At 35.9% G+C, this 15,310-nt stretch overlaps 1 protein-coding gene across 1 annotated transcript; it reads right to left on the bottom strand.

The window, feature by feature from the left end:
- Positions 1–293: 293 nt before the first annotated feature.
- LOC129255790 (organic cation transporter protein-like) lies at positions 294–13,667 on the bottom strand. Its single transcript, XM_054894117.2, has 11 exons — positions 13,463–13,667; positions 11,484–11,744; positions 10,210–10,313; positions 6,645–6,799; positions 5,888–6,056; positions 4,912–5,050; positions 4,337–4,425; positions 3,778–3,986; positions 3,286–3,394; positions 1,695–1,904; positions 294–1,283 (listed from the first exon to the last, which is right to left on the bottom strand). Exons 1-11 carry the CDS (start codon positions 13,625–13,627, stop codon positions 1,187–1,189), a joined length of 1,707 nt encoding a protein of 568 aa, XP_054750092.2. The 5' UTR covers positions 13,628–13,667; the 3' UTR covers positions 294–1,186.
- Positions 13,668–15,310: the final 1,643 nt, after the last annotated feature.

The raw sequence follows: 15,310 nt of genomic DNA, 5'->3' as shown, positions 1-15,310 counted from the left end.
AATAAAAAAAAGACCCAGTCAACCCCAGCAATAGTCTGATCCGAATGAATAGAGAAAGGAGAAAAGAGAAAACAACCAATCAAGGAAAAGTGTGGAAGGGGAGTAGCCTCTTTCTGCAGAAAAGTGTTTTAACATTCGTGCTTGGAAATAGAGGTTTCTGCACAATAACATTTAGGTACAAAAAAGTCAAGAATAGCAATTCAGACGGAGGTCTGTGGCAGCATTGGAGAAAACATTGATTAATTTTCACTAATAAAACTTTTTCATTAGTTCTGCCAGCTTTTTCTTTTTTTCGTTCATGTTTTACAAATTGCTCATGGATCGAGGGGGTGGGTGATGTACCTCCTTCCTACACCATTTAATCTCCATTTTCTGATTTTCGATCCCACAATGAATTGAAATTTAGTCTGAAAAATGATTTTTAAAATAAGAATATTTGTTTATATATCAATTGTCAGTATAAGCTTATATGAACACATGTATAATACAGATGTGTTACAATGAAAGAAAACTGATTTGCAAACACTGAAATTGGGATACATAATTACATTAATAAATTATTACATTGTAATCGTTTAGCACATTTTCTTTACAAAACATTTACAATTATGAACAAATGTTATACAAAATGCAAATGAAACCAATCACACACTATTTATTTTGTATTGAATTGTATGTAATACAAAATATTTGTTAATAATTACATAAGCTCTTGGTGGAATTATTATGAATTTTAACAATAAATGGAGATTTCATATTCACCGAAGAGTGAAACCATGTGTTACATAGGAGGAAATTGAAATATTTCAGAATTCATTTATAAAAAAAGAAAAGGTGAATATCATTGGTCCACTCATTTGAAATTAAGAAAAACTAGTATAGAAGGAGGGGTTTCTTACACATAAATGATTAAAAGAACTGCAGGTACTTAAGAAACAATGAGCTGTAGATGATGCCAATTCATGACGTAGAATGCAATGCAATCGTTGTATGGTAAACATTCCTGCGGTCTGTTAGTACACTCATTTTGCTTCACCAAAATAATACATACAAAGCTGAAAGTATCATTTAGACTAGTCCATGGACCAGTCCGGCTGGGTTGGATGGTGTTGGGTATCTACAGAACTGGGAAGCATGATAACTCGATTGGGCAAATGGTGGCTTGGTCCCTGGTCATTATATTATCTTACGCCGGATCTCCCTTCTCTTCTGATTTGTGGTAGGTGTAGTCGGAGTATTTGGAATCATTCACGCCCTGACTTTTCCTCCTTGGCGCAGCTTTCCTGTAATTTTTCATTATAAAGGCATGTATTGTTGAACAAAATTGTAATTTGTCATAAAAATGGCATGCCAAAGGCGGAGTGTATCAACATGTTCAAGATACATGAAGATTATTTCGACAATATCCCTGAGTTTTTAAAATGCAACACAATAATATCCTAGGCGCTGCCAAGTGCATTCAGTGGAAAGCTAACGATTAAGACAGATTAGGGCTTAATTACATTTGCTCATAATAACATGATTCAAATGAGAACCCTCGACAATCGCGACAATCGTGCCGTTAATTCATGATGCCATAAACATTTTAGCCAAAATCCGGAATCGAGTCCATCAAGATCAACCGTCAATTATTATTGAAGATCATTCAAAACCTTGCGAACAATACAGAATATCGACAGCTTATAAGCTCTTACCATCCTATGTTTTCCCCCTCTTCCATCGTCTCTGGTATTTTTTTGCCTCTGGTTTCTGGAAGGAAGTAGGCAAGTGCTGCCCCAGCGATAGAGAAGGAGCCAAATATCACCAGTGGAAATGGAGTCCACACGGCGGATAGGAGTAGGATTGGAGGTGCGAAGATGTTGGACATGTTTGAACAGAGGCTGCACATACCAAAGGCAGAATTCCTGGAACGTAATTATTACAAGAACATGGGATACCTAGAATAACTAAATATTGCGAAAGTAACAGAGTTCTCGCTTTTTAACCTTTACACGTGACAATTGTAATGCAAGTTTAATTTGTACAAATTGAGCGTGGTTTCATCCTTGTAGAGCAGTTCCGTATGTGCCAAAAGACACTAATTGCTACACTAGGCACCCACTTCTAGTTTGCACAAAATATAGCACCCCAAAAAGTAGAAAAATGAAAAGAAAAGAAAGGGAAAGAAAAAAAACGAAAGAAAGAATTAATCTGATAAATAAACAAAAAATCTTTATGTGTCAAACATTCATAGAGTGCTTGATTTTAGGGCTTGCCCCCGATGCTAGGTGTTGGAAGGAGCGCAATTTCAGCGCTTGCTGGACCGGGCGCCGATTTGCCTAGATACGCCACTGCACTGGGGGTAGAGCTATACCCTATAAGCACGGGGGCGGCGGGGGGGGGGGGGGGGGTATTCATCTCTTCCACATACTCGCGATAAATTAATCAGCCAAGATCTGAGTTAATACCACCATTTTTACAATTTCAAAATAGCATGAGCTTTATAAGGTTAGGAAATCTGTTTCCCTAAAAAACTATATACACGTAGTTAAAATGACGAGATTAAAGGGGGTACTCCAAGCTGAAAATAATATGATTTGAACAGCTAAAGAAAATCAGACAAACACTGACAATTTGATTAAAATTGGACAAGGAATAACAAAGTGAAGACATTTTATAAAAAATTGTCATTATTCTGGTGAAATAGTTCTAGGCATGTCTTCATGAATATTTAATGAGTGAACTGATGCGATGTCAAATTTCCACTCGTTTTTTTATTTTATCATATGAAATTAGGTTTATTCATTTTTTTCCTTCAAGCATTAGATATCCATTGCTTATTTCATGATAAGGAAGACATACTAATTCACACAATGTATAAGAAATATTACTAAATTATGATTTCATGTAATAACATAAGAAATAGGAAAGAAGGAATGTGACATCATCAGCCCACCTAATAAAGACGTTTAAAATTTAAAAATTTTCCACAATATAGTGCTAAACTTTAAAATTCCATAACTTCGCTTTTTTGTTATCAGATATTGATGATATTTTCAGTATTCTGTTCTTTGAATTTACCTCTATTCATTTAAATATAAATATTTTCAGCCCGGATTTTTTTTTTGCTTAATTCTAATTCTACTCAGTAATTTCTGTTTTCTAGTCATAGACGACCTAAAATAGTTAAAAATAATAGATATAATGTAACTAAAATGGGAGCTGCACCTTTCTGAGCTATTCTTGTTTCTGGACCACAAGAGGGATAATGTGTTTTCTGGTGGAGGTTATGTTACGAAGAATTACCTGACCGGAGTAGGAATAATCTCACACGCGTGAAGGTAGACTACGCAGAAGGAAGACGTAATGGCGAACTTGCCAATCATCGCCACCGCTGCCCGTCCAATGCCATACGCTACAGAGCAAACATAATGATTAATTACTTCCTTACTTACCTTCATGAATTAATAATTATTGTTGATTTTCAACAACTAAGATACGAAAGACGTCAGATTGCATCCAATGCTTTAAAGAAACATTATTTTAAATGTTGTAAGCAAATTCTACGACATTCAACATATGACTTCTTTCCATTTCCATATGGGGCGTGCCGCGGGGCTTTGTAGTGGATCCTATTCTACTCACAGTAAAAAAGTGAGCGATTATAATGGACCATCCGGGCATCGAGTCTTTAAAAATAATTCATAATTGGCTGATACCGATTAAGATATCTGCAAATCATGCAGATATAATATTATCTTTTATCATGTTCAGAAATATGAATGGTGGCAAACTTACGAATGAAAATTGTTGTCAATATAGCGACTCCACACAGGATCATGAAGAACATATAAACTGGTCTTCTACCCCACTTTTCAAGGGGATAGACAAGGCAAAAGCAAGCAGGGATCTCAACAGCACCCGCGATAGCGAAAGCTATGTATTTGTTGACTCCAAGTTGATCAGTGCTCAACGATATTCCGTAGTACACTACCGTGTTAACACACCTGTAGATGAGAGTAAAAAGTAGAATGTAGTAGATATTAAGCGAATTGAACTCGTGGGGAAAGTGATGTGACAATCATTATTTCCGAGGCGACTTGCATATAGCCATCTCTCCAAACGGTAAGGAAAGATGGCGCTAGCATTACTTGCACTATCATTTTATTCAAAACAAAACAAAAGTTTATATTCCACTTAGGAAGTCGAAATAAAAAAGGACGTTTAAGCTGAAATAGTATGGCACAATTACGGCAAAACTAATATTAATCTCTTCTAGATACAGGCCCTTGTTGGTTTGTAGCGTTTAGTGCACGGTTGCGTTTGCTTTAATATTAAACTAGAAATCTATACTTACAGTTGAAACATGAGGTTTATAGTGTAGAACCGTAAACGAGGTCTGCGGAGCAGTTCAATCACGCCCTGGTTTCCACTTCCCTCCACTTTCTATGCAAAAATGGTGTAGTCATGGTTATTATACTGGATTAAAATGGTCAAAGTTTCTGTTTTGTCAAAACAGTAGGCTAAAATATAACTAAGCACCTGACTTTCATTAGAGTCGATATAGGATGCGTTAAAGAAATGACGATCTCAGGGCCGGTGCTTTGTGGACATGGGGTAACTGCCTATGCTTTTAAAAGTGACACCAATGGAGGAAAGACAAATAATAAGAAATAAAATAGAAAAAAATGCCGATGTAAATTTGATAGTGCCATGACGGTTCATTCAATAAATGAATTAAATTCCTCTGGGATCATCTAGCTGTAAAATATACTCGGTATCATCAAGTCTGGGTGTCTAAGACCTTACCCAATCAACTAAACGGATCTTCAAAGAGATCAATGAAAGTCTCTGAGAGGGGGGGGGGATTGGAGAGAGAGAGAGAGAGAGAGAGAGAGAGAGAGAGATAGAGAGGGTCATCCCTCGACTTACTTTGTTAACTTCAACATCATCCAAATTGAATGTCTCTTTGACTTTGACTCCATTAACCTTTCCTAATTTTCTCATGACCTTAGTTGCTTCCTCAACACGACCCTTTGACAACAACCATCGTGGAGATTCAGGAGCGATCCTTCATAAATGGGGGTTTTCAAATATATGTTAAAAAAGTTTTGAATATAAACAGACGTACACGGCGAATCTTAATATCAATAAAGTATAAGTGCATTAAACATATTAAAACTGAACAACAGTTTCAGCAAACAAGGACAATTCATATATGGTCTCCCAGTAAATTAGAAATTGGGATTTTCGGTCGGCATTATACTAATGCTAGTGCGGGAAACGCATATCCGCCTTCTGGAATGGCTGTTTATGTGTTACACTATATCGTTAAACCTGCTGAAGAGCAAAATATAGGCTCTAAATTTTCAATATATCCTACCAGAGTAAATATAATGATCTGATATGAAATTCGTGATGTTAAACATGAAAATCAACGTCAAACTGCAAGTTGATTTGATTAACTACAGAAAATGACACCAGCATAACACTAATATTTCATCCGAAATTGATGATGAAAAATATGAAAGAAACGTGATTTACAAACACTGAAAATGAGATAAATTATCGTTAAGCACATTTTTTTAAATACAAAACATGTAAAATTATGAAAAAGTGTTATACAAAATGCAAATGAAACCAACCACACAATATTTACTGAATTGTATGTAATACGACATATTTCATTTTGTATAGTTTGGTTATAATTACATAATCTCTTGGTGGAATTATTATGCGTTTTAACAACAATTAGAGATTTCATATTCACCGAATAGTAAAACCATGTGTTACATAGAGATATTTCATAATTCATGTATGAAAAAAAAGAAAAGGTCAACATCATTGGTCCACTCATTTGAAATTAAGAAAAACTTAAAACACTAGTATAGAAGGAGGGGTTTCTTACACATAAATGATTAAAAGAACCGCAGGTACTAAAGAAACAATGAGCTGTAGATGACGCCAATTCCTGATGTAAAATGCAATGAGGGACAATGTCATGTAGCCTACTGCAAAGTGAACCCATATCACGTTACCAGCAATGGCTCGCTTGGAAGGACCTATCATTTCATTTGCTGAAAAAGGGAGACAAAAAATTAGAAAAAAAAATAAACGTGTTTCACACTTATTGTCTCCAGTAACCTATTAAAGTGGTGAATTTACCCTTCACCAATGGCGGACCTATGGTTTCGAAATAGATGGGGTGCAGACGAAAATTTCAGAGTACATAATTATGCCAATATACATGTACACGTTCAAATGGGGATTCTCAAAATACAGAGGGGCGCCGTTCCCTTGCGCCCCCGGCAGCCATGATCCATCAATAACTATTTTTATTAATACTTCTACTGCTACTATTCTACTACCATACTACTGCTAATTCTACTGCTACTATTACTACTACTACTACTACTACTACTACTACTACTACTACTACTACTACTACTACCACCACCACTACTACTATTACTACTAATACTACTACTTCTACTACTACTACTACTACTACTACCACTTTTGCTGCTTCTGCTGCTGCTGCTACTACTACTACTACTGTATTACTACAAGTACTACCATGGCGACTAATACTGCTCCTACTACTTCTACTATACTGCTGCTTCTACCAAAACAACGAATGCACTGCCCAGGGTTAAATACCTTACCAAGTATAAAGGCTGATTGCAGCATTCCAATCGTAAATGCTCCTGTTATCATTCTAAGGACCATGAACATCCAAATGTTGACTGAGTAAGCGAGAGCTGTTCCTGAAAATACGATAACCCACATGCAGATGAATAGGGTTCGGTGACGACCAAATCTTGAGAGAAAATGACAAGGAAAGAAGAATTTACGAGGATGGAGATTGTCCAGTTTAGGCTTGTGTTTTTTTCTTTAAGGAAACAAACAGCCGATTAGACTAAATACACAAAAAAGGAACCTTAAAGGTCCACTCCAACAAAAAGTTGACTTGAATAAAAAGAGAAAAATCCAAAGAGCATAACAGTAAGAATTTAAACATAAAATTAAAATTATAAATTTAAAATTCTTAATATATCATCATCTCTCATACTTTCGTCGTTGACTTGTATTTTTAATTACTCTTTAAAGAATGGAATCGTATTTGATGACTGAAAGTATTCAAGAGTAACACCCATAAAGGAAAGGGGCCCAATGATTCATGTTCAAATTATAGACCGATTTCAGTTGTATGCCATCTTGCCAAAATTATGGAGAAATAAGTTCAGAAATGTCTTCACTCTTATTTAATTGACAATGATTTGATAACTTCTGATCAGTCTGCTTTTTTAAAACATCACTCTACAGTAACTTGTCTCCATCGTGTAATAGATGACTGGTATGATGCGCTTAATAATCACAAAATGGTAGGCGCTTGTTTTTTTTTAGATATATCAAAATGTTTTGACACAATTAATCATGATATGTTGTAATCTAAATTATAAAAGTTTGGGGTATCTGGTACAGAGCTTTTGTGGTTCAAAAGTTACCTAACAAATCGGAAGCAATCAGTAAGATGTCATGGTAAACAGTCAAACCCTATTGATTTAACAGTTGGAATTCCACAGAGGGGAGTATTAGTCCCGGATTTATTTTTGATATTTATAAATGATATTGTACAATGCATTTCGACTGCTGTTTGTAATATTTTTGCTGATGATGTTATTGTGTACATTTCCAATTCTAAGTTAAGTAACATTCAAGGCGATTTACAGGTATGTTTACATGAAGTCGATAAGTGGTATGACAATTGTTTAAAGATCAATATTACTATAAAAACAAGTATGCTTATTTCAACTCGTTATTAAAAAAACAAAGGAAAATTTGATATAAAGCTTAATGGTGAGCAACTCAAACAAGTTAATTCTGTAAGATATTTAGGTATTGAAGTTGATAGTAATCTCATGTTTGTATGCATTTTTATCGTTGTTTGATATTTTTAATGTAACAGGACCGTGTTGAAAAACAGTGTATTTTATCTGAACATGTTATCCTGTATAAAGATGTTTTGATATATAAATGAATAAAATCTTATCAAAATCGGATGTAAAATAAAAAAGTTATGACATTTTAAAGTTTCGCTTAATTTCACAAAACAGTTAAGCACATCTTGGTAGGTATGCAAATGAGGAGACTGATGACGCCATCCACTTACTTTTTCTTTTGTATTTTATTATGTAAAATATTCTAATTTTGTCCTCATTGCCAAGTGAATTAATTCCTCCCTGAACATGTGGAATTAGCATTGTTTAATACTATATGGTTCAGTCAAGTTGGTCCTTATTGTCAAATCTGTAATAATTGAAATATTGTATAATTCAAACAATAAAAAAAAAAATAAATAGTGAGTGAGGGACACCATCGTCTATCTCATTTGCATGTCACTGAGTTGTGCACATCACTGTTTTGTGAAAAATAAGCGAAACTTTGAAATGCCATAAATTTCTTATTTTACATCCGATTTTGATGAAATTTTCAGAGTTATGCTAATTTGATTTTTCTTTATTTATTCAAATCAACATTTTTCTGGGGTGGACTTGGCCTTTAAATGTGCGAAATCACCATACATGTATTTAATTCATTTATTCCATGCTTAGCATAGCCATTATAGCAATGTGTTCACAGTCTGACTTTCAGAAGTACAAAATTCACGTAGTGAGAAATAAATAATTACAATCAATTATCTATTAATATTGCACGAAGAAATATATTGGCAAACTAAGAATGGGAATCGTGATAGCAAGAGCAAGCACAGTTAATACGGATCATACAACTATTGGTAAAACGTCATAATTATAGTAGAACAGTAGCATACTCTACATAGGCTTTGTGCCATCACACCGGGTTATCGCGTCAGGTCGAGCATTTGCCAAACCCGACTGTCGAGAAAAGGACCCCTCAATTCCTGAAGCGTCGGGTCCAGTTTAACCGACCAGTCGAAAAAAGAGCAACCTAATTTCCCGAAAGGTCGGGTCCAGTTTACCCGATGTTTTGAAAAAAAAAATCATAACACAAGTGTCGAATGGTCGGGTCCCGACGCGATAACCGGATGTGATGGCACAAGCCTTATACATCAGACTTTCTGATATGAAATGAGTGTAGTTTTCTCATGAAGAGCAGCTTATTATCCACAATTTTTACCAAGACATTACTCGACACTTGATGCACAACGTTGTTTTTGCCTGACCTGGAATTCCTACGGAAATAAATCACGATTTTCCGAGTGTTCATGAAGTTCAACACCACTGAAGGCTGTTGTCTGTTTCGTTTTATTATTATCACTTACCAGACCTAAAACACATTATACCATCAGCGTATTTCATCATGCGACAATCTGATTTATGTTGACATAATAACTCAATGGTTTTTAAAGAAAACAAAGTTAATGACAGGACGAAGCCCCTCGAAGTTCCTGTTTTTAGAGTTCTTACCGAACCAAAACGTAATCATTACACCCTTGGTTTCTGTCATTGTGCTTATTGTTTTTAATCTATACACCATATGAAATTTCATGACATAAAATAGAAATAGATATTGAGTGTGTTACATCATCGAATATCGCAGTGTCTTATTACCGATGATGTACCTGAAAAATGTTTTGAAATAAATCAAAACATCAGAAAGTCATGACATTTTTATTGTACATTTAAACGGTTTTATTTTAAATCAAATATCCAGCGATATGTTGTTTTCTAGTGGACTTGACCTTTTGAGTGGAAATAGTTTCAATGTTTTACAACGATTGTTTGTTTCAAATCTTGTAAATGGTCCTTGCCAATCATGCCAATAATGAGAAGTTGTCATATTGGAATTACCACGATATTCCCATTTTAATATCGGGTAGAGAAAGGACTGAATTATCAAGCCCCACCCACTTCATCTACTTTTTTCCTCTCCGGAACAATAATATTTAAATGCACCAATACTAACTTTTGAGGAAAAAAGCCCCCATAAATACAGCATATGCGAGTCATGAAGTTCTCATAAAATCTCTACTTCACACAAATGGGTAATTTTGGAATAAGTACAACATCCTCAATAATCAAGACATATGAAAGGTCTTCAGCTTTATAGGAAATGTTTAACTCGTTCACCTCACGTGCAATGTTATGTGTACACTTGTGAATAGGGTTGATGATGAAGTAATACGGGCCAGAAAATAAGCAATTCACCAAGCAAAGTTTTGAGTAAACTATTTTTTTTCTTACATACCTGTCAGAAAAAAATCCACAGGTCAAAGATCCGGCCGCATTACCAGCAGAGAACATGGACTGAGTGAGTGAAGACTGATAACCAGATCCGCAAACTAAATTAAACTTTAAAGAGAAGGTTACAAAATTGAATTACATGTACATGCTGTCAATATGTACTACCTCAATTACACTCACACTGAAAGGTCTAAAGAGTTCGATAAAATTCTTTTAAAGGCAAAGCGATATCTAAGGAAAAACAAAAAGAACGAAAAATGATTGGCCGGATTTTACGCCGGATCAGTCCATCTGTACTGTTACCGATTGTAAACTATATCAATAATATTGTTTACAATTCCAAGTTTCGCATTTGAACATGGCGACCCATTTTAAAAGCACTGACATGTATTTTGGCGGTCGATATCAGAGTCTCCCCTCTACCAAATTCTATACTCTATTATAGGTTTAACATGACAAGTTTTACAGCTAAAAGTGGCAAATATCTTATTCAGTCGATATTCTCCCTCGTATGAAATGTCTCACACCTATTTGGGAAGGTAACATATCACTCCCATTTCTGCTATACCCGGTAGTATAATGCACTATAAGATGCCAATTTTCATAGTCGAAAATGGCATAATTTCTTACCCGATTGCTACGCACCCTAACATAAAAGTTAATGACATTTTATCATAGGCGGATTACGTCACAAGCCCATCACCTAGGTTATTATGTCCCCGAAAGTGTACAGCAGGTACATAAAGCATGTGGATATGCCTAATTTTATATTACTTCAGGTATACTATAATTTTGAATAATGAAATAAAACAACAGTTCCATTTATATAAGCGCTTATTACACTTTGTTTCTACGCACTTTACTTTGCAATTATCATTACCCCGGTCATTGGATCCTGGCATGCCCGCACACAATGTATGCACTTTCTCCACTCCCTGGGGAGCATTCCAAGAGTTCCAAGACTCAGTCGCTAGACATACTACATAGGATTTCGCATCCTACCGGGTAGGTTGAGAGTGGCAAAGTGCGGATTAACGCCTTGCCAAAGGACGCTAGGCCGTGGTTGGATTCAAACACACGACCCTCTGATTGCAAGGCGAGAGTCAGAACCGCTACACCACTACGCTTCCACAAATATTTACGACCCAATCTCCCCCCTGACGAGGTTTACCAAATACTCCGCGAGGAGCAGGAAATAATAGACACCAGATAAATGGTATCTATTTCTAAACTATTGAATTCAACGAGCATTTCATTTTATTTCCGCTACTAACTTACGTCCTGTTCCACGGTCCTTTCAGCTCCTTGGGTGTCATAATACCAACCAACATCGCAGGAGAATTCATTGGTTCCATAAAGACTGAGATCTGGGCTAAAATCAACTCCACTGGTATTGTATCGTCTACAAGATGAATAAACCTCTGTTTTAGTATCATCAGTGTAGTTCCATGGGATGCCAACCTCTCTCTTTGCAAGAGCACATTCTCTTGATGTGTTGAATCCATAGCTTTCACAATCGACAGGATCCCAGTCTGGTATCTTAAAACGAAACGCATTTACGGGAAACTTGGAAATAAACTTTGTTGGAACTACAATGCATTACCTCTTTGTCTCTCTCTTATATATATATATATATATATTTATATATTTATATATATTATATATATATATATATATATATATAAATATATACATACGTATGTTTAAATTTAGGGACAAATTTAACTCAAATAAAAAACAAGTAATCCACACTTTACCCAATTACTGGGGATTCTTTAGTCTAAATTTGTGTTTCTTATCATGAAAAAAAATCGCCAAATATCCTTGCATACCTTGTAGGATTAGTAATCGCCACCAAATTATACAATGCGTTTTCCTTTCTCGTTTTATTTAGGTCAAATCCTGTTAGCGACCCTGTCATGCATTTTATCTCGCATACATCTTAAGTATCATATACATTATGCTTAATTTTAGTATTACTTTTTATTTAAAATTAAAATAAAATTAAACTGAGGCTTTTCAATTATATCGCACGAATACAACATTGAATATTTGTTTTATACAACACCGATAGCTTACAGTTTAGACTAGATCTAGATAGGCTAGATCTATAGGTCTATATAGTCTATGACTAACGCGCGTTAGGTCTTATTTTGCTTACAATGTTGTCTTTTGTGCGTCAGTAGATTTACTCCAGTAATCCCAGGAGAGTCAAGTATACTTTCAACATAGATCCATAAAGTCATAGATCCATGGAGTCCAATTTGTGAACGAAATCCATAAAATCCAGAAGGAAATCCATAAGGTACGCAGCCGTACCCTGGGTATAATTTGCTTAGCAACGTACGTACGCGCATTGTGTTCAGCTTAGCAACGTGTATGCGCAGTGCTACGTACATCGGTCAGAGCATGGTCAGAGATACGAAAACGTGATTACGTATATGCGCGTATACCGCTAATTCACTTAACGTGTACGGGGCATGTCCACGGGTTCAGTGTGCCCAGGGATCTTGTGCAGTGCTGGCTCATTTACTTCAGCGTGCTATAGTCGACTATAGCACGAGCGTGCAATAGTCGACTATAGCACGGCTAGCATATCTTAGCGTGCTATAGCAGATTCCTCTGAATGTCATGTGACACGCTTTCATCCAATCAGCTGTCAATGATCTATCCATGTGTTGTACAATGTAGATTTGATGAGTTACCTGATATTTTCCGCAGAAAAAAGGAGAATTAATGACAAACATGTTATCTGAATAACATGTCAAAAAGTATCATGACGACTGGTCCACGATCCGATTTTGGAACAAATTGCAATTTGCTTATTTTTGGAAAATGTGAATGAAAAACATCTTTCGATTCAAATTTATGTGTAAGAACTAATATAACAATAATTTGTTTATTATTGCAAGGCTTTATTTTGGAGTATAGGCCAAATTGGTTTCAAATCGTGGCCGGTCGTACGATTGCTATATGACGTCATTACGACTAGATGTATGTCTACAATTCGCCTTTCTTGTAATAAGGATTGCAACATAGTCACAGATTTGTACATAAGTAGTATTCATACGATGGTTTAGAACTCTACACAGTAATCTTTGTCTCCACATTCTCATCATGTTTTACGTTTTATTCAAAAATCGGATCGCTGACAAATCAGTAATAAGCTTACCGTTATGACATCAAGTAATTTGAAATTTATACTTTAGATTAACCCCATTATCATTTTTTTTTATTCGATTAGGCCTCATACAAACCTCACACCAGTGATCCACCTCTCCAGAGAGAAACACATAAACCAGGATCTGCCACGGTGCAATGAATTCAAAGAGACACAATAAGTTGTAGATCCATATCTGATACCGACCAAATTCTCCAAGTTCAACAAGCACATCATCAAACTTCCTTCCCTCCTGCTTCATCGTTGTTTGTTTCAGTGTAAACCTTGCAGTTCAAACCCAACCAAGTTTTGTTCCTTCAAAGATTATGCAGACATTGTATCAATGAGTCGCTTGTACCAGTTGTTATAACGCTGTGCCGTTTACATGGCATAACAATGTCTAGGTCACAACTAAGGATTATGCAAAAGTTATTTAAACACAACCTCGACATTGCCAAACTCAAAGAATGAGAACGGGTGACGTTGACATTGCCCGGGTAGTAATCAGGGAGATGGACCTTTAGGATTGTTCTTATACATTACACCATATGTTTTTTCTTGATGAATCATAAATGCAATGAGAATTGTTCAAAGAGATGTATAGAATAACGCAGGGGAGCGGACGTGGGGGGGGGGGGGGTATGGGATTATGCCCCCACTTTTTTCCCCAAACCGTGTACAAAAACATAGAAATTATCATCTGATTGTGATTTGTTTGCTTGGTCAGCCCTTCCCCACTTTTTTCTCAGCTATCACTTTCAAAACGATTCTGTGATTCCCTGTAATAATCCACAAATTAATGTGATTTACATTTCTCCGGCTTTTCGCGTTTCTTTTCTCTCTTTACACAAAAATATTCGGAAAGGAGCAAAACAAAAAAATAAGAATTAAAAACACAAATCATTAAATAAACTTACAGTCCTAAATGTTATATGATGATGAGGAATATAATCAACCCTACATTTATTATAATCTGCATCAGTCCTAAATTTTACTCAAAGAATACGTCATTTGATTATTTATACACTTATATCAGGTCACTCACTTTCATTCTTAATCAAGCGTTAGACAGGAATATACTTCTGCAATCAGATGACCAGGCAGCTATAATGCATGTGTGTGTTATTGTTCAGTCAGAACTGATTATTTGCGTCTGGTACTGACCTTTACCGTCACCAACCGAAAGACGTGATCAGGGGGGCATTTCATGAAAGGACTTGTCGGACGTTTTATCCGACAAGTCCCATTTTATCCGACAGTTACCATAGGAACAGTGCCTCTCAGCCAATCAAAATCATGGAAAGATGTCAGATCTGACAACTTGTCGGATGAAAATATTGATGAAACGCTCCCCCGGGCTCGAACCTCCTGTAGCGTGGCTTACAGGCGCACACCACAACACCCGGTCGTGGTAGCTTTAGTCCTTTTCAAGAGGTCTGCATTTACTCTTGTTTAGTTTTAACATAAATAATAATAAACAGTTCTTGTATAGCGCATATCACGATTATGAATAATGTCTTATGAATAATGTTCAACATAAAGTTGAACATAACACTGGGCAAAAGGTTAACCACTGAATACTGTAAGAATTCACATAACTACAAGGAATAATGTTGATTTGATTATAAATTAGATAGGCCTTCGAATAATATATACGAATAATAATCACGAGCAGGAAAAAGTATTGCATATCAAAATAAATTACTAATGTTGTAATGCTCGATTAAGGAGGATTACCTAATATCTACTTTGGCTTCGCCGGTACTTGAGCTCGATGGATCTCCTCTCGTGCAAGGATATGACTGTTTGCTTAACCCTAACCTATCAAGGGGGAGGGTGGTCCCCTCGATATTTTTCGCGATATATCCGCCACGCGAAATATTTTTGACTGCGCCGTTTTGCTGACTTTTTACTTGCAAGTTTCGCACAGCTTTTAAGACCAAAT

The sequence above is a fragment of the Lytechinus pictus genome, chromosome 3 (genome assembly GCF_037042905.1).
Source record: "Lytechinus pictus isolate F3 Inbred chromosome 3, Lp3.0, whole genome shotgun sequence".
NCBI lineage: Eukaryota > Metazoa > Echinodermata > Echinoidea > Temnopleuroida > Toxopneustidae > Lytechinus > Lytechinus pictus.
Note: the sequence above shows the minus strand (reverse complement) of the source record. Positions and strands in the feature narration are given on the sequence as shown.

Bases quoted from the DNA above. Each gene is read 5' to 3' on its own strand.
- LOC129255790 (XM_054894117.2), bottom strand. From the start codon at position 13,627: ATGAAGCAGGAGGGAAGGAAGTTTGATGATGTGCTTGTTGAACTTGGA. The intron at 11,745-13,462 runs GTTTGTATGAGG...TTTCGTTTTAAG, and splicing joins AGGTGGATCACTGGTGTGAG to ATACCAGACTGGGATCCTGT. The intron at 6,800-10,209 runs GTATGTAAGAAA...TTTTCTCTCAAG, and splicing joins TGTGGATTTTTTTCTGACAG to ATTTGGTCGTCACCGAACCC.